At 60.2% G+C, this 16,846-nt stretch overlaps 3 protein-coding genes across 4 annotated transcripts; 2 read left to right on the top strand and 1 right to left on the bottom strand.

Moving 5' to 3' along the window:
• Positions 1-3,307: 3,307 nt before the first annotated feature.
• On the top strand, positions 3,308-4,600 carry RAX2 (retina and anterior neural fold homeobox 2). Its single transcript, XM_026481074.3, has 2 exons — positions 3,308-3,523; positions 4,262-4,600. The coding sequence occupies exons 1-2, from the start codon at positions 3,308-3,310 to the stop codon at positions 4,598-4,600; spliced, it is 555 nt and encodes a 184-aa protein (XP_026336859.2).
• Positions 4,601-5,599: 999 nt separating this feature from the next.
• Positions 5,600-9,134, bottom strand: MRPL54 (mitochondrial ribosomal protein L54). The gene is made up of 3 exons (XM_026481073.4): positions 8,527-9,134; positions 7,714-7,879; positions 5,600-7,047 (listed from the first exon to the last, which is right to left on the bottom strand). The coding sequence occupies exons 1-3, from the start codon at positions 8,642-8,644 to the stop codon at positions 6,915-6,917; spliced, it is 417 nt and encodes a 138-aa protein (XP_026336858.1). The 5' UTR covers positions 8,645-9,134; the 3' UTR covers positions 5,600-6,914.
• Positions 9,135-9,212: 78 nt separating this feature from the next.
• APBA3 (amyloid beta precursor protein binding family A member 3) lies at positions 9,213-16,762 on the top strand. Of its 2 annotated transcripts, XM_026481069.4 has the most exons (11): positions 9,218-9,588; positions 10,231-10,833; positions 10,922-10,961; positions 13,992-14,137; positions 14,290-14,376; positions 14,462-14,623; positions 15,032-15,211; positions 15,293-15,505; positions 16,097-16,216; positions 16,311-16,451; positions 16,537-16,762. In XM_026481069.4, exons 2-11 carry the CDS (start codon positions 10,258-10,260, stop codon positions 16,606-16,608), a joined length of 1,737 nt encoding a protein of 578 aa, XP_026336854.2. In that variant the 5' UTR covers positions 9,218-9,588; positions 10,231-10,257; the 3' UTR covers positions 16,609-16,762. The 2 variants fall into 2 exon arrangements, with proteins under 2 accessions (XP_044233819.2, XP_026336854.2); XM_044377884.3 differs by lacking the exons at positions 16,097-16,216; positions 16,311-16,451 and having other exon boundaries at positions 9,213-9,588.
• Positions 16,763-16,846: the final 84 nt, after the last annotated feature.

Here is a 16,846-nt window from a genome sequence, read left to right as displayed (position 1 = left end):
GCTGTCTGCCCACCAAGGGACCGACCCAGCTGGGATCTTGCAGCCGCCGCGGGGACACAGGTCCCCAGGGATGGAGCCAGGAGAACCCCCAGGATCACAGCCACCCCCACGGACCTACTTCCTATCATCCATTGTTCCCCTCAGCCCTTGGGGTCCCGGGCTCAGAGGACCGCGGGATGGTGCTAGCGACGCGGAGGCCCGAGGTCCATGCCTCCACCCCCTCTGCCCCAGCCTTTGCCCTTCAGGGTCGGCGTGCAGAAGCCAGGGAGCCAGACTGACCCAGTGACTCCCGGGGAGACTGGCTGAAAAGCGCAGGCCCCACCCCTCTTGTCCGCACCGCACAGGGGCTGGGCCCAGGCTTGCAGCCCCAAGTTTGAGCTTTGTGGCCCTGACTTGCGGTGACCAACCATTCCCAACGGGGAGCATTTCCGGGATGGGGGGACATTAGTGCATCTGGTGAACGGGGGAGTCGGTCCCCCGGCCTGGGCTCCAGCTGCCGCCTCTGTGATCTTCTGGGGTGGGGGAGTGCGGGTCCGAAGGTTCACACCAGCAAAGGGCTCAGCGTACACAGCTGGCGCTCAGTTACTGCTCTGACCGTCGGTCACCCCCTCTCAGCTGATGTTTCCAGCCAGCAGCTTCTAGGATGCCTGGAGGGGTCTCTGGCCAGGCTGGGGTGGCTGTCACCCCAGGAACCCCCAAGCTGGGGCTGGGGAGGGGACACCAGACCGCAGCACTCCCCCCCACTTTGACCCACCTCCGCCTGGGGACTTTCCCAAGGTCACACTGACCTCCTGCGTTGCCCCCCTAAAGCCCTGCCCACCCTCTGGCCTCAGTTTCCCCACCAGCACCTGAAGGGGCTTCAGGATTCTTCCTGGGGGAGCAACGAAGGATGGGAGGCCAGTGGGGCTGAGAGTGGCCTGACCCCCACTAATGCAGCTGGGGGGACGTGTGGCCCCGAGGCCCCGCCCCGCCCCTAATCCGGCCCTCTAAGCTGACACAGCGTCTGCACCCTCAACTGCATCCGCTAAGCCACCAAAGCCCTCCTGCAGCCTCTTACCCGCCCGGGGCCAATTAGCTGATTGGGGCCTGACAACAGAGCAGCTTGTTAGTAATTAGGGAATTAGGGACCCCCCCATACTGCAGGCCTCGTGCCCCTGGCCCCAGAGCCCCGAGCCCACCTCACAGACAGGGCAGCTGGGCTCAGAGGGTCCCAGGGAGCCTCGGGAAGCACCAGCCACCCCTCCTGCCCGGGCTCAGGTGTCTGGGGCCTCCTTGCTGGGCTCCCACCACCCCTGGGCACTAAGCCCCTGACTCCCCCTCCTGGCCCTCAGCAGGAGCCACTGCTGGTTCCTCATCCAAGGCCAATAGTGCACCCAGTCGGACCCACTCCTCCAGGGCCTGGCACCCCCTCACCTGGGGGTGGGGGGTTGTGCACGAGCGTGCCTCTCCCTACAAAGCCAACATTCCGGCAGTTGTGCTCTCTTCCTCCCACTTGCTCCCCCGTCCATACATGGGCCTGGGCCTCCCTCCCGTCCTCCGTGTCACTAAATCCATCAGACATTTTCTTAGCCTCGTCTTGACCCTCCCCCCACCCCCGGACTCCCCTCCTCTTGGGCCCCAGGCTCTTTGGGTGGGGGTGGGGTGGACAAAGCAGCCTCAGGGGCTTCCCCTGGAACCTGCTCCGGCTCTTGGGCCACTGCCTCTGGGACCGTTTTGTCATCCACCTGTCCCCAAAATGGGGGCCTGGGTATCACTGGTATCTCCCTCTTCCCCAGACTTTCTCCCCGAGGATCATTCCTCTGTGCCCCTCTCCCCCAACTTCCATCCCCACAGCCCTTGCCCTGATCAGGCCTCTAGCCTCCTCCTGGCCTCCCATCTTGTCCACAATAGATATTCATCGAAAATGCCATCTGACTGCATCCCTGCCATGCTCCACAACCTCCCATGGCTCCTCAGTACCCTCCCCCTCACACACAGTTGTGTCCAGAATCTTAGCCTTAGTCATGCCCCATTCTGACGACTTTCTCTAAAAGAGCAACTCTGTTGCAACCCTTTGTTCCCCTTCCCTCCCCTGCTTGAGTTTTCTCACCAGCCTTATGACCACCTGACACACTCCGTATCTTATTTGCTGACTATCTCTCCTACTAAGATGTTGGCTCCAAGATTTGTGTCTGTTTTGTTCACTGCTGTGAAAAGTATCTGGTATACAGTAAGTGCTCAATAATGTTCATTGAATGAAGAGTGAACTTCTGTTCATTCCTCAAAAGCCAGCAAAAATGCCCCCTACTCCCTGGGCAGCTCAGCATTCTGGGGGAGCTGACTGGAACTGCCTTCACCTGTCAGGACCTTGGCTTCCCCCCCCCCCCACCGTCACCACCTGTGCGTCTAAGAGGACCTTTTTCTGGCCCCAGCTGATAAAAACAGTAGCAGTGGACATTCATGGAGCACGTACTGTATGCCAGTCACTGTGCAATGCTCTCTACTTTCATCCCCTCCTTGCCCCATGAGAGCCCCATCGGGTAAGTCCTGGCGTCACCCTTCTACAGCTAGGGAAACTGAGGCCCGGAGACAGGAGGCCCTTGCTGGTGTCCTACTGCGAGGGGAGGTGGGGCCAGGCCGATGGTCACCCCACACACACTCTGGAGCCCCAGCCTTCCTCCCCGTGCCCTCCCTCTGCGGTTCAGAGCAGCCAGTGCCCGGGCGGGAGGGGCCGCCTCAATTAATCACCTCGCGCTAATCTTCCCCTCACCGGACCCCAAGCCGCTCCCCACTCAGGTCTGGCAGAGCCAGGCCAGCAGCGGACGGGGTGCTGGGCCCGCGGGGGCCAGAGCTGCGTGGATACTGGGGCTGTCGAGGGGTGGTGAGTACTGGGCAGGTGGGCACAGGCGGGCACCAGTGGGAGCTGGGGGTGCAGAGAGCCTACCAGGAGGGACTATGGGGGCAGCATCCCAGCCTCCTGCCTTCCTGGGGGCCCCAGGAACACAGAGAGAGGGACAGACAGACCAAAACTGAGCTATAAGTCGAAGAGCCCGTCAGGGAGAGCTCGAGTGTGAAAGTGGGAACAGAGGTAGAGGGACAGACACACAGAGAAAAGAGGAGATGGACGGAGAGTGAGAGCACCCCGGATGGACAGGGAGGCGGGGATGAGGAATGAAGGCAGGCCCCCGTGCGTGCCTCCCCGGTACATCTCACCCCAGGCCCAGCAGACGCTGGGGGCTCCCCTGCCGTCCCCAGTCGGCAGTCCCTGCTGCTGTCTCACTGCCTTGTGTCCTGCTGCCACCCGGCCAGGTGGGGGTGAGAAGAAGCCATGTTCCTGAGCCCCGGTGAGGGGCCGGCGGCGGAGGGTGGGGGGCCGCGCCCAGGCGAGGAGGCCCCCAAGAAGCAGCACCGGAGAAACCGCACGACCTTCACCACGTACCAGCTTCACCAGCTGGAGAGGGCGTTCGAGGCCTCCCACTACCCAGACGTTTACAGCCGCGAGGAGCTGGCGGCCAAGGTGCACCTGCCTGAGGTGCGCGTGCAGGTGAGGGCACCCCACAGCCCAGGGAGGGAGCCAGAGCCAGATCCGGACCCTCCCAGTGTAGGCAGATCTCCAAGCTCAGAAGGCTTCCTGGAGGAGGGGATGTGGGACTGGGACCCTGGCGCTTGAGTAAAAGTTTTCCAGTTAGAAAGCAGAGAAAGTCGGGGTGTCTGGCCAGCTCGGCTGGTAGAGCACGCGACTCTTGATCTCAAGGTTGCGTGTTCGAGCCCCACATTAGCTGTTGAGATTACTGAAAAATAAAATCTTTAAAAAAAAAAAAAAAGGAAAGAAAGGAAAGGAGAACGGGTGATCTCTGAGCATCCAGGAGTGGCTGTGGCCGGTCACACTGGAGGTGTTTCCAGCCGTAGGAAGCCGAGGGATGGGGAGGCAGAGTGCAGCTAAGGAAGAGCTCGTGAAGGGCATCCACTGCTGAGCTGAGCAGTTCGGACCCCATGCCCAGGGCCAAGAGAGGCCGTGGAGCCTGAGGGGCTGCGCAGAGAGTGGCGGGCGAGGAGGGCTTAGCTTCAGAAGACTTCGGGCTGATTTGATGGGGGCCATAGGGGGACCCGTCTCCCAAGGCAGATAACAGTATGTTGGCACTGCAGGGGGTTGTAGTCAGGCCAGACAGCAGGCAGAACCCTGTGAAGCTGGGAGCCCCAAAGGACACAGTGGGGTGGGGCAGAGTGGGCTGGCTCCTCCCCATGGGCCCTGAACTGGGAGCACCCCTCTCACTACCTCCAGGTGTGGTTCCAGAACCGCCGGGCCAAGTGGCGCCGCCAGGAGCGTCTGGAGTCAGGCTCCGGGGCTGTGGCAGCCCCGAGGCTCCCCGAGGCCCCGGCACTGCCGTTTGCCCGCCCCCCGGCCATGCCGCTGCCCCTGGAGCCCTGGCTGGACCCCGGGCCCCCCGCCGTGCCGGGCCTCCCGCGCCTCCTGGGCCCAGGCCCCACGCTGCAGGCACCCTTCGGGCCCCATGCCCTTGGTCCGGCCTTCACAGAGGGCTTCTGCCTGGAGGAGGCGTCCCTGCGGCTGCTGGCCAAGGAGCACGCACAGGCTCTGGACAGGGCCTGGCCGCCGGCCTGAGTCTGGGGCCCGCCTAGCCCTCTCATCTCAGCCTGTCTGTGGCCACCCGTGCTGGTCCCCTCCCAGCACCTCCTCAGCCTGCCTTGCAGGGAGACTGGCACCGTGTCAGGAAGGAGGAGGCCTGGCCTGGAGCCTCGGGCTCCTGTCTGCCAGACGGGCGTGGAGACTGTGAGGCTCTGGGACAGTAAGGCTGCCATCACGAGCCACGCTGACTCACTGCGCCCAGGTCCCCCTGCCCGTGCCTCGTCCTTCACAGCTGAACCCCAGCTCTTGGGCCTCCCGCTTTCCGAGAAAGCCTCTGCTTTCACTGCGTGCTCCTGAGTGCCCGTCCTGGGCCCATCACTTTGCCCCTCATACAGTTGCTTTGTGGGGGAGGAAACCGAGGCCCAGAGAGGCCAGGGTTGATGACCACCCTTCCCAGAACTCCGCTGGACTCCAGGACAAGGAGGCCACGGAGGGCAAGGAACAGGGTGTGACCAGGCTGGGAGCTGGCCTAGTGTCAGCATGACAGGGGACCTCCCCAAGGGACAGGGCAGCCTGGGTCAGGACAGGAGGCGAGGGGCTGAGGGCCAGAAGTTGCAAGTGACCAGCACCCCGTCTTTGGGCTCCGGCCATGAAGTAGCCATAGGCTCACTTCTGGGTCCTCACACCAGTGCACAGCCCTGGGCTTAACTGGCCTGCTCATCTCTGCTCCCTTGGCATCTCATACATGAGTCCCACAGCCGTGTCTTCTTTACACGGTGGCAGCTGGGTCAATTACCCACCCACCCACCACCCGTCCACCCACCACCCTCATCATCCATTCATCCATCAACCACCCACCCACCCATCCATCCACTCGCTATGCAATGGGGATGTGATGGTGAACAGATGGACAACAATCCCCGCCCTCATGGAGCCGCCACTCCAGTGGGAGGAAGACAAGAAGCACAATTAAATAAACGCGTACGTAAAACAGCAGCGGCCGTAAGTGCTGAGAGAATAAGGCAAGAGGCAGTCTGGAGGGCGTGACAGGACTGTAGTTGAACAAGGTGGATGGGGGCCTCTTGGAGGTGACACTGGAAAACTGGAGGAGTAAAAGAGTGAGCCATGGGAACACCTGGGGGAAGAGCCGCCAGGCAGAGGGAATGGCACGTCCAAAGCCCTGGGGCAGGACCGGCCAGGTGTGTGGGGGAACCCAGGAGGCCCTGGGGCTGAAGTAGAGCGAGCAAGGTGCCTTGTGGCTGTTACAACTTTGTGTCTACCCTGAGAACCACGGAGATCCACGGCAGGGTTGGGACCTGCTCTGGGCAGGCCACCCGAGAGAGCAGGTAATCCGCTTGGCAGTCCTCTTAGAGGATGAGGGCCCTCGGCTCCTGGGAAGAGGCGGAGTGAGTCCCCTGCCCTGCCCAGCCGTGCCAGCCAATACAGCGCAGAGGAGCCCGGACGGCCCCTGGTCCAGCCCCCCAGGTGGTGCCCTCATGCGGCCACCCCACCCCCTGCAGCCGTACACCCTCTCAGGCTTCACCCTGGTGACCCTGCCCCTAGCCAGGTAGGGCAGGGGCCAGGACTGTGAGGAGCTGGTTCTCACGCAGGCTATGGGTCAGGTTCGCGGTGCCAAGTTCAAGACTCCCAGATGCATTTCCTGGTGGGGTGGGTGTGGGGGAGGTTGAGCCCAGGGCACTAATGGGGTGGGCAGCAGGATGGTGGGTAGGCCTAGGTCCCGGGGCTCAACTGACTGGCCAATGCAGAGAACACGGGACCTTAGTGGGAAGGAAAAGGAAGTCCCCTCCCTCTGGCTGGGCTTGCTAAACCGGGTAAGGGGTGTCAGCCAGGAGTCCTGGAGCCACCCCTGTCCAGGAGAACTACCCACGGGGGCTACAAGGACCCAGAGCCAGAGAAAGCCGTCCGTCTGGACAGCGAAGCCCCCGAGTCAGCACGCCTGAAGGCAGAGCCCGCCCTGGACGCTCAGTCTCCTGCTCATGTCTGGGCCGTCTGGAGTAGGTCCGAGTCCCCTGCAACCGAGAGGCGTGTCTAGAAAAACCTCCCCCTGCAGCTACAGGCCTGAGGCACACCCCTGCCCGCTGGCCCCAGACGGCACCCAGCAGCACCCAGGGCTTGCCAGGGACGGCCCCCAGGGCCCTGATCCAGCCTCGCCGTGGGGACCAAACAGGCACCAGGTCAGGGGGCTCCTCTGTCCTCAAAACCCTGTTTTCTCCAGGAAAATCGAGTCTTCCATGGGGGCCGGGAGGAGAAGATGTGGTGTGCCTCGGGGGTCCTGCTTTAGGGCCTGGTGAGGTCTCTGGTGGCTCCGGGCAGCCCGGCCCCTTCCCCGCTAGAACTTCTGGTTCTTGCTCAGGCGGTTGTGACGCCAGATGTTGTGTTTCCGCAGCAGTCGCCAATACTCGCGGGTCTCAGGGTCCAGCTCCTCTAGCTTCTTGGGGGGGCCGACATTCATCTGGAACAGCCTGCCGTGGCATGGGCAGGAATCAGGGAGGCAGGGCAGACCCCTGGAAGGTCCCCCTCCCTGGGCACCATGGGCAGAAGTGGCAGCAGACTGGGCCCCACAGCCACATGGTGGGGGCATGATCCCGGGGTGAGCCGTCCCCACCCCGAGCTGGGTTCCTGGCTGTGGGAAAGCTGCCCGATTCCAGTGGTGCTGGTATGGGAGGTGGGCATACACCAAGTCTTCCGCTGCCTCCTGGCCATTGTCCGTGCTGTCTGCTGGGAACACCTCCCTACCCACTCACTTAACCTTTCTGAAGCTTCCCCAGCTTTAAGGATCAGCACAGGTGAATGGCTTCAATGTCCTGCTACTGGTCCTGGGGCCAAGAGCAAATTCTTCCCTGTATCCCCCCTGGCCCTGTGAGAGATAAGATCAATCACCTCCCTGCCCCATCTCCCTCTATTCTCCACCTTCACTTCCTGCTGTTCTGCTAACAAACCAGGTGCAGTCCTGCCCCAGGGCCTTTGCACTGACTATTCCCTCTACCTTTAAAGCTCCTTCCATCCACTCAGGTCTTGAGTCACACCTCACCTCCCCAGGGAAGCCCTATGGAAACCTCAGATTTGATCAGCCAGGCCATCCTCACCCTGGCACGCGCTCTCCGGGCTCTCCAGCCTGGCTCACTCACCACTCGGGGTACTCCGCGTCTGGCTTCAGGACCACGTCCTGGCCCTCCTTGTAGATGTTGACGCCCATGGCATGTGTGGTGAGTCGGACGGGGTCTGTGCACACCTCTGGGTCCTTCAGGGCCTCACTGGCTACACCGCCTTTGGCGCCTTTGCCCCCCTTCATGGCTGGGGGGTGGGAGAGAGTCATTTCTGCCAGCTGCACCCTCAGGAGGCCGGCCTTCCCTTCTGCCCCCTCTTTCTCCAGGGGGCCCCTTAGCCCCCGACTAGACTGTCTGCTGCACCCAAGATGATTTTAAGTGGGACATGGATACTGCATTAAACACTGACGCTTAGAGGGACCAGATCATTGCTTTCCAATTCTGTTTATGTCACGGAGAAAGGGCTGGTATGCGTCTTGAAAGCCCAATATTCTGTCAATTCTCTCCTTCCAACAAAGGAGATCAGACCAGGCTATATCCGGGTGATTTTGCCTTTGCTTCAGTAGCTAATAGTCAGATGGACCCCCTGCATCCTCAAACTTCCGGTGGCGACTTGCTCAAGAACACACAGTGCCTTTAAAGGCACAAACAGAACTGGGACCCAAGTTCACGACAACCGCCCCCCTCCGCCGCGGAAAAACACCCCGCACCTGCGCAGTGAGTCCAATCAAATCCCGGGTATTTTCAAACTGCGCCTGCGCACAAAGCTCAGCGCCTGCCTCCCTCCGCTTGCGCACTGATTCTAGGAACGACCTCCCAAACCAGCGCCTGCGTACTACTAACTCCTCAATGTCCCAAAACTTTCCCATCTGGGTCCCTCTTAATCCTGCTCACCCGGTTTCTTGGCATAGCCCCGTACGAGGAGTCTTCCAAGCTCGGCAGGGACCGGGAGTTTCCGGGCCCGCCAGCCGGTCCAGGTCCACGTAGCCCCAGAGAGGAGTCTGGCCGCCATGACGTATGCTGACTGCCGACACGTGCACTTTTCCGGGCTACGACAGCGGCCAAAGGGTGCTTGGGAGTTGTAGGATCCTAGAGATTTCTGGGAAATGTAGTATTCCACTCTTAGGCGTTATTTGCGCATTCTTTGAAACTTTTATAGATATCATGTTACCGTTAAAAGGGGACTTTCAAAAAAGATATTTCATTTACTTAGTGCCCTCCTTCAGTTATCACTTATTTTAAGATCACGCTTTATGCATTCCTGATTCTATTCAATGAGCAATTACTGAGAGCCTAAAAGTAATTTGGTAATACTTAAAAGACTCATTTTCCAGCCCTTTTGCTAAATCCGTAACCAGCTCGATCTCGTTTAGTCCTCACAAGTAGGAGGTAGGTACTATTATTATCCCCCGTTTATAATTGCGGAAGCGAAGCTCAGGCATGGAAAGTTACGCCAGGACGTGCCATTCCGCCTTCCTACTGTGAGCGAAACCGGAAGTCCATCCACAATAGGGTCCCTGCGCTGCTTCCGGTGTTCCCGGAGTAGAGAGACCCACTGTCACTTTAATATTTCCCGGTCCCATTTCTTCCCATCTGCCATCCATTGGAGTAATGCCCACAGCCGTATATGGCAGGCAGTGATCACTAACCCCAACTTGTAATTGAGGAAATGGGTCCAGAGGCCAGCTCGGACTCCCACTCTGTGTATACAGAGGCCCAGGATTCGAACCCTTGGTTCCGACACCTAGCGCTCCGGCGCAGCGAGGCGGTTGGGAGAACTACATTTCCCAGCAGGCCCCGCAAACGCGCGCAAGCCCAGTGGGTCCGAGCGCTGTGCGGACAGATCTGCCGGCGCCACGGCCAGGAATCGGCGAGCTGCGGCCACTGGAGGACTGTCCGGCCGGGGGCGTGGGGTTCTGGGGGACCTCGCGGTCTGAGGCCACCTCGGTTTGGGAAGTGAGTGTCCCGGCGGGGCAGAGCGGGGTCTGGAGCCGGCGGCTGAAGAAGGGGGTCTGAAGTCTTGAGGCTGGGGTCTGCGAGAGGACCGGGGTCTTAACTCGTAGCTTTAGGTGGAGTTACGTCTTCAGGCTGGGTTCTGAGGTCCGGGTCAGAGTCCGGGGTTGATCTTGAGCGTGGCATTGGAGGTTTTGAGACTAGGCTTTGCATTCTGGCGTCTTGGATCTCTAATATTAAGTCTGGGGTCCTGGATCTAGTCTTAGGCTGCGGCCCTGAGTACGAGGTCTCGGGAACCTGCCCTTCCCGGGTCTGTATAGTCAGGCTGTGTCTCCATCCTGGGTTACACGTCTCGGTGGAGGGAGACTTGTAAGAACCAAGTCTGGGGGAACAGGATCCACGGGTGGGGAGCGGTCTGGGCTGACAGGTATGGGGGAGTACTCCGGGGTTTGGGTTTGGAGCCTATGAAGCTGCTGTCTTACAATGGCCTGTTCTGCATCTCGATTGCCTCATCTATAAATTGGAGGTCATAGCGGACCCTTCCTTGCAGAGTATGGTGGGGATTAAATTCTGTGTCCCACACCCTCCTAGAGCTTGGCACCACGTTGGCACTCAGGAAGTCTTATCTTCGAATCTGTCTTTCAGATGCTGGCCTGAGCCTGGGGAGCAGGCATGGAACTCCTGACAACTTCCCAGGCTCCCTCAGGCCCTCCAGTTATGGACTTGGAGGAGCCCAGGGACACACTTTCACCCTCTCAGGACCTCACCCCCAACTGCCAGTGGGACCCGGTGCCGGGGCGCTCTGGCAGCCTGAGTCAGATGGAACTTGATGGGCCCGGTATTGAGGACCTGGTGCAGCAGTTTGAGGCTCTGCCTGGTGATCTGGTGGGCTTGTCCCCAGATGGACCTCCCTGCCCCTTGCACGTGGCCACGGGCCACGGCCTGGCCTCCCAGGACGTTGCTGATGCCCACGGGCTCTTGTCTGCCGAGGCCGGCCGGGACGACCTGCTGAGCCTTTTGCACTGCCAGGAATGCCCTCCCTCCCAGTCTTGTCCCAAGGAGCCTCTGGACCCTGCCCCTCGCCCGCTGCAGCCCCCCGAGGACCCAGACGGAGATACCAGTGCCCCGGAATGGGCGGAGGGAGCTTCTGCCGAGCAGGGTGGCAACAGGAGCTCAAGCAGTTCCCCAGAACCCTGGCTGGAGACGGTGCCTCTGGTTACTCCTGAGGAACGGCCTGCTAGTACCCAGGTAGGGCCTGTCCCGCCCCCCAGGCCGCCTCTGCTGCCAGGAACCAAGCCAGGGGACTCAGTCCTGCCCCTCTTCTATCTTTTTCCAGAGCCCCAAGACCCTGGTGCCATACCCTGCCCTCCAGGAGGGTGAGTGTCCTGCCCACCCTGGCCCCAGGGAGTTAGCTTTTTCAGAATATCCCCAATCAGGCTCCTCCCAAAATGGCACAAAGTTTGCCAGCAAGGAGTTGTTTCTAGAGAGGCTCCGAGGTGGGTTGAGTAGATTCCAGATGGTCTGGGAGGGGAGAGAGAGTGGTGCGAATGTTCTAGAATGAATAGGGAATGGAAGAGCAGGCGTGGCATTTGTAGCACTGGGTTCCAGAGCAGGGGTTGGCACGTTGCCATCTGTGATCAAGTCCAACCCGCCTGTTCTGGCGTGTCTTGCAAGTTAACAGTGGCTTTTACGTTTTTAAGCGGTTGGGGAAAAAACAGAATAGTATTTCTTAATGCGTGAAAACAATGTGCAACTCAAATTTCAGTGTCCACAAATAAAGATTTATTGAGACACCGTCATGACCATTCATTAACGTAGTGTTTGCGGTGGTTTTCACATTACGGTGGCCAGGCTGGGTCGTTGCAGTGCGGACCATCTGGCCCACAAAGACAAACATATTTACTGTTTGGCCTCCTGCATAAAAAGTTTGTCGGTCTTGGGCACCTGCGTGCCTCCGGCGCTTGTGTCCATCTCTTGAGCTCAGCTCAGGTCTTGATCTCAGGGCTGCGAGTTCAAGTACCACACTGGGCTCCGGGCTGGGTGTGGAGCCTGCTTTAAAAAAAAAAAAAAAAAGTTTCTCAATTTCTGCCCTGAAAGCATGGAAAGAACCAGTTCTGGGCACCTAGAATGTTCTAGGATTTCCCCCCTAACTACCTGAGGCTGTAAGTCAAAGAGAAGTTTTATGGTTGTGGGAAGGTGAAGCTGGTTGGACTTAGAGTTCCAAGAAGGTGCTGGAGTCGGGTGGAGCTGTGACTCACCCTGGGAGTTCTAGAGTTTGGCATTTTGCCTGTGGTTCTAGATTAAAAGGACGTGGGCTGATCGTGTTCTAGAATGGTGAACAGAGCTGTCTAGACTGGGGGTTTTCATAATCACGGAGTGACTAGAGTTTATCTACAGTTGTAGACCAGGGGGTGTTCTAGCACTGTGGACAGGGCTGTCTGATTCCAGAGTAATCAAAGTTCTAGAGTCGTGCTATACAATAGAATCATAATGTGAGCGATGTGTGACTTTTTTTTTTAAATAAGGTTTTATTTATCTTGAGAGAGAGTGCGCCCATGCTTGCAGGGGAGGGGCAGAGGCAGAGGGAGAGAGAAAATCCCAAGCAGGGCGCCTAGGTGGCTCAGTTGGTTAAGCATCTGCCTTTCGCTCAGGTCATGATCTCAGGGTCTTGGGATTGAGCCGCACATTGGGCTCCCCCCTGACCGGGGAGCCTGTTTCTCCCTCCCCCTCTGCTGCTCCCCCTGCTTGTGCTCACTCTCTCTCTCAAACAGCAAATAAAATCTTAAAGAAAAAAAGAAAATCCCAAGCTGACTTCCTGCTGAGCGTGGAGCCCGACACAGGGCTCAATCCCACGGCCCTGAGATCATGACCTGACTGAAAATCAAGAGTCAGATGTTCAGCCGACTGATCCAGCACCGCCCCCCCCCCATGTGTGACTTTTAATTTCCTAGTTATCTGCTTTAAAAAAATAAACAGGGGCACCTGACTGGCTTGGTCAGAGGATGTGCGACTGTTGATCTTGGGGTCGTGATTTCGAGCCCCGCGTTGGGTGTAGAGGTTACTTAAAAAAACAAAAACTTAAAAAAAAAAAAACAGGAAAAAGTAATAACATTTTGATTAACACAATCTATTTAAGGTGTTGTTTCCACGTATAATCCATATCTTACACTTATTTTACCTTTTTATCATGCTAAATTTTCAAAATCCAGTGTGCATTTTCAGGTGCCACATTTCAGGTGCACAATCCCCACACGAGCCTGGCTGCTAGCGTATTGGAAGGTGCGGTTCTAGAACCCCGGAGTGGAGTTCTGTTGTTCCAGAATGCTTAGGTCACGAAAGATAATGGGCAGAACGGGCTGTAGTTTAAATTCGCTTCAAGTCCTCCAGAGCCGGGACCTGCACCTGCAGTTCTAAACCAGAAAAGCAACCGCTCCTGGTTAGAACATTCTAGAACTGGCAGGGCTGGCTGGTTCTGGATTGTTCAGGGAATTACGGAGCCGTGATGGCACAGTTCTGTGTGGTTCTGGGCTAGGTTGGTGGAATTCTAGAACGACGCGCAGTTGTTCATTTCTGGACTGCACATCACTCTTAGACTGGCTGGGTACAGCTGAGGTGTCCCGACTATTTGAGGACGTTCTAGAACCATAGGAAAGGCTACCCAATGCCGTCACGATTAAGAAGTTACAGAATCACAGAGTGGGAAAATGGGATTCTGGAGGCGTGCTGATTTCTAGAACCCCTGCAGAATTCTATGGTTTGAGACCTGTCAGGGAGCTCTGGAACCACAGATGGGAGCCATTTGGGGTTCTGGATGGTGTGAAAGTTTTGGACGTGGGGAGATGTCTCTTCTCTGATTGGGCAGTTGTACAACTGTGGAATACAGTTGTTTCCAGTCGTGGGCTGACAAGGGAGAAATCTAGAACAGCAGGCAAAGCGAACTGGCTCCAGATTGATTTAGGGCATTCCAGAACCATTGGGTGCAGTTGACTATGGTTTTATAACATTGCTGGTTTTAGAAATGGGACTGCCTGGTTTTAGCCCGATGACAGGATTCTAGAAACACAGGGTGGAGGTGCCTGAGTGCTAGAGCGGTTTTTGGATCTGGTTGTGGTTCTAGACTCCGAGGGCTCCTGAAACTGGTTCCTGTGCCCTGGAGTCCTTGAGCCGTGGACAGAGCCCGAGCTGGCTCTAGACTGACAACAGGGCTCTGGATGTCTGTGGCTTCTGCTGATGGGATGGTTCTGGAACGGTGGGCGGACGTGTGTTGCTCAAGAGTGCTCAGCCAGGGGGTAGAACTCTGTGCTTCCAGACCACGGAGGGAGCCACGACCCAGGGCCGAGCCTGGGGGTTGGACACGCGTGGCTGGGGGCTCTCAGGGGCTGACCCTCCCCCACTGTTGCCCTCAGTACCTGGTCCCTGTGACCATGAAGACCTCCTAGACGGCGTCATATTTGGGGCCAAATACTTGGGCTCCACCCAGCTGGTGTCCGAGCGGAACCCGCCCCCCAGCACACGCATGGCCCAGGCCCGGGAGGCGATGGACCGTGTCAAGGTGAAGCCAGGGCTGGGCAGGTGGGGCTCCCCAGGGCCAGCGGGCGGGCGGGTGGGCGGGTGGGCTGTCGGCCGGGTCCCCCGAGGCCCCTGGAGCCCAGCGCGGCAGAGGCTGGGTCTTCGCGGGCCTCCACCTCCCGCTGACCCCCACAGGCCCCCGACGGGGAGACTCAGCCCATGACGGAAGTGGACCTCTTCGTGTCCACCAAGAGGGTCAAGGTGCTGACGGCCGACTCCCAGGTACGGGGCCGGGCCCGGCCTCTGGGGTGAGGGGGCCCCGCGAGGGCCCGCACAGCCCGCCCAGGCCTGGTCTCCCCCGCCGCAGGAGGCCTTGATGGACCACGCCCTGCAGACCATCTCGTACATCGCGGACATCGGCAGCGTGCTGGTGCTCATGGCCCGGCGGCGGCTGGCCCGGCGGCCGGCACCCCAGGCCCGCGGCCACAGGCTCTACAAGATGCTCTGCCATGTCTTCCACTCAGAGGACGTGAGCAGCCCCGCTCTGGGCATCCTGGGGGGAGGGGGACTCGGGCCAGCCCCCCCCTTCCAGAGCCCACCTGGCCGCACTGTCACCGTAGCGTCCTTCCATCGGTCCTTGGCGCTGTCGGCTGTCTCCCTCCCTGCCCCAAAAGCCCCTGGCCCTTCCCATAAGCCTTGGAGACTGGCAGCCGACCCCCAACCCTCCCCCTCCAGGCCTGCCTCCCTCCCTTCCCCTCCCCCCATAGATTCCCCAAGACAGTGGCTGGTTTCCACAGTCCCAGAAGCCACAGGGCATCGCGCTGTCTCCTGGGAATCCTGCCCCCCGTGGGGGTGGGAGGGCTCGGCCCTGAGGGTTTGGGGGCCCTGAGGAGGTGGGTGGGACACCCCCCGAGAGATGCTGCCCGTCGGCGCGCAGGCCCAGCTCATCGCTCAGGCCATCGGCCAGGCCTTCACCGTGGCCTACAGCCAGTTCCTTCGGGAAAGTGGTATCGACCCCAACCAGGTGGGCGCCCAGCAGAGCCAGGGCGCCACGGGCCCCGGCCACCTCCACAATGGGGATCTCGACCACTTCTCCAACAGCGAGAACTGCAGGGAGGTGAGCAAGCAGGCCGGTGGCCCCCGCCAGCCCCCCCCCCAGAGTGGCCCTCACGGTCCCCGCCCCGTGTCCCCCTCCCAGGTGTGCATCGAGAAGCGCCGGGGCGAGGGCCTGGGTGTGGCCCTGGTGGAGTCGGGCTGGGGCTCCCTGCTGCCCACGGCTGTCATCGCCAACCTGCTGCACGGGGGTCCTGCTGAGCGCTCGGGGGCCCTCAGCATCGGGGACCGCCTCACTGCCATCAACGGGACCAGCCTGGTGGGGCTGCCCCTGGCTGCCTGCCAGGCCGCCGTCCGCGTGAGTCCTCCCGGGGTGGCTGGGTGCCCTTCCCCGGCACGGTCCAGAAGGGGAAGGTGGAGCCTGAAGTCCCACCTGCTTAAGGGTGTGCTCAGGGGACGGAGGCTTGGAGAGGGGGCGCTGCCGTCGGGGGTGACCTTGGCGGTGTGAGGGCAGGATTTGAATGCACGTGGTCTAGCTGCAGCCCCGGGAGCCTTCCTCTCCGCACGAGGCAGCCAGTGTGTTCTTGAGTCTTGACCCTCGTGGCTGGTTGGGGAAACCGAAGCCCGGAGCTGGGGAGGGCCCTGGCCAGGCCAGAAGGGCAGGCCCGAGACGGTCCCCGCAGCATGTTACTGAGTGAGCGTGGCGGATGCTGCTAGAAACTTGCTCTTGACGGGGAAATTGAGGCCACAGATAGGGAGGGGAGAGGTCACCGCTCCGACGCGAGGCTGCCCGGCTTGAGTCTGTGTTCTTAACTGCTGCTCAAGGGGTCTTCTAGAATCTAGAGCCTTGACTCTAAAGCCCCATTTCACGAGTGGGTAAACTGAGGCCCCAGGGGGCTGCAGTGTAGCCGGGAGGCCCCGCGAGGCCCACAGCGCCTGTCCTGCACAGGAGCTGAAGTCACAGACCGTGGTAACCCTCAGCATCGTCCACTGTCCGCCAGTCACCACGGCCATCATCCGCCGGCCCCACGCCCACCAGCAGCTGGGCTTCTGCGTGGAGGACGGCATCGTGAGACCCCGGGCCGGGTTGGGGGTGGGGGGTGGGGGTGGGGGCCCCGAGCACGGGCGGCCTGAGCAGCCGCGGCCCCTGACGGTCCCTCCAGGTTTGCAGCCTCCTCCGGGGGGGCATAGCGGAGCGTGGGGGTGTGCGCGTGGGGCACCGCATCATCGAGATCAACGGGCATAGCGTGGTGGCCACGCCGCACGCCCGCATCATCGAGCTGCTCACCGAGGCCCACACGGAGGTGTGCGGGCAGCGGGCGGGTCCAGGGGGGCCTCCTGCCGGCGCGGGCCCTCCCTGAGCCGCCGGCCTCCTCTCTGGCCCCCCAGGTCCACATCAAAACGATGCCAGCCGCCACCTACCGCCTGCTCACAGGCCAGGAGCAGCCCGTGTACCTGTGACCGGCCACCGGCGCCCCCCCCCCCGCCCCCCCCCCGCCGCCCACCGTGCCTTAGCCCCAGCAGCCCTGGGAGCCCGTCTGCAGGGCCTCCAGGGCTTCTTGGTGCCGTGCTGTTTTCTGATGTAAAACATTAAATGCGTAAAAAATGGGCAAAATCTCAGATCGAGGTCTGTGGTGTTGAGAGAGGAAAGATAGGACCGACTCTCACTCCGTGTCCTCCCCAGAAATCTCCAGACCCC

Source organism: Ursus arctos, unplaced genomic scaffold (genome assembly GCF_023065955.2).
Source record: "Ursus arctos isolate Adak ecotype North America unplaced genomic scaffold, UrsArc2.0 scaffold_14, whole genome shotgun sequence".
NCBI classification, from domain to species: Eukaryota; Metazoa; Chordata; class Mammalia; order Carnivora; family Ursidae; genus Ursus; species Ursus arctos.
Note: the sequence above shows the minus strand (reverse complement) of the source record. Positions and strands in the feature narration are given on the sequence as shown.

What these genes read in the sequence shown, in the direction of transcription:
- RAX2 (XM_026481074.3), top strand. Translation starts at nt 3,308, where the DNA reads ATGTTCCTGAGCCCCGGTGAGGGGCCGGCGGCGGAGGGTGGGGGGCCG. An exon ending in TGCCTGAGGTGCGCGTGCAG is followed by an intron (nt 3,524 to 4,261) that starts GTGAGGGCACCC and finishes CACTACCTCCAG; the next exon opens with GTGTGGTTCCAGAACCGCCG.
- MRPL54 (XM_026481073.4), bottom strand. Translation starts at nt 8,644, where the DNA reads ATGGCGGCCAGACTCCTCTCTGGGGCTACGTGGACCTGGACCGGCTGG. An exon ending in GGGCTATGCCAAGAAACCGG is followed by an intron (nt 7,880 to 8,526) that starts GTGAGCAGGATT and finishes CCCACCCCCCAG; the next exon opens with CCATGAAGGGGGGCAAAGGC. An exon ending in GACGCGGAGTACCCCGAGTG is followed by an intron (nt 7,048 to 7,713) that starts GTGAGTGAGCCA and finishes ATGCCACGGCAG; the next exon opens with GCTGTTCCAGATGAATGTCG.
- APBA3 (XM_026481069.4), top strand. Translation starts at nt 10,258, where the DNA reads ATGGAACTCCTGACAACTTCCCAGGCTCCCTCAGGCCCTCCAGTTATG. An exon ending in AACGGCCTGCTAGTACCCAG is followed by an intron (nt 10,834 to 10,921) that starts GTAGGGCCTGTC and finishes ATCTTTTTCCAG; the next exon opens with AGCCCCAAGACCCTGGTGCC. An exon ending in TCACCGAGGCCCACACGGAG is followed by an intron (nt 16,452 to 16,536) that starts GTGTGCGGGCAG and finishes CTGGCCCCCCAG; the next exon opens with GTCCACATCAAAACGATGCC.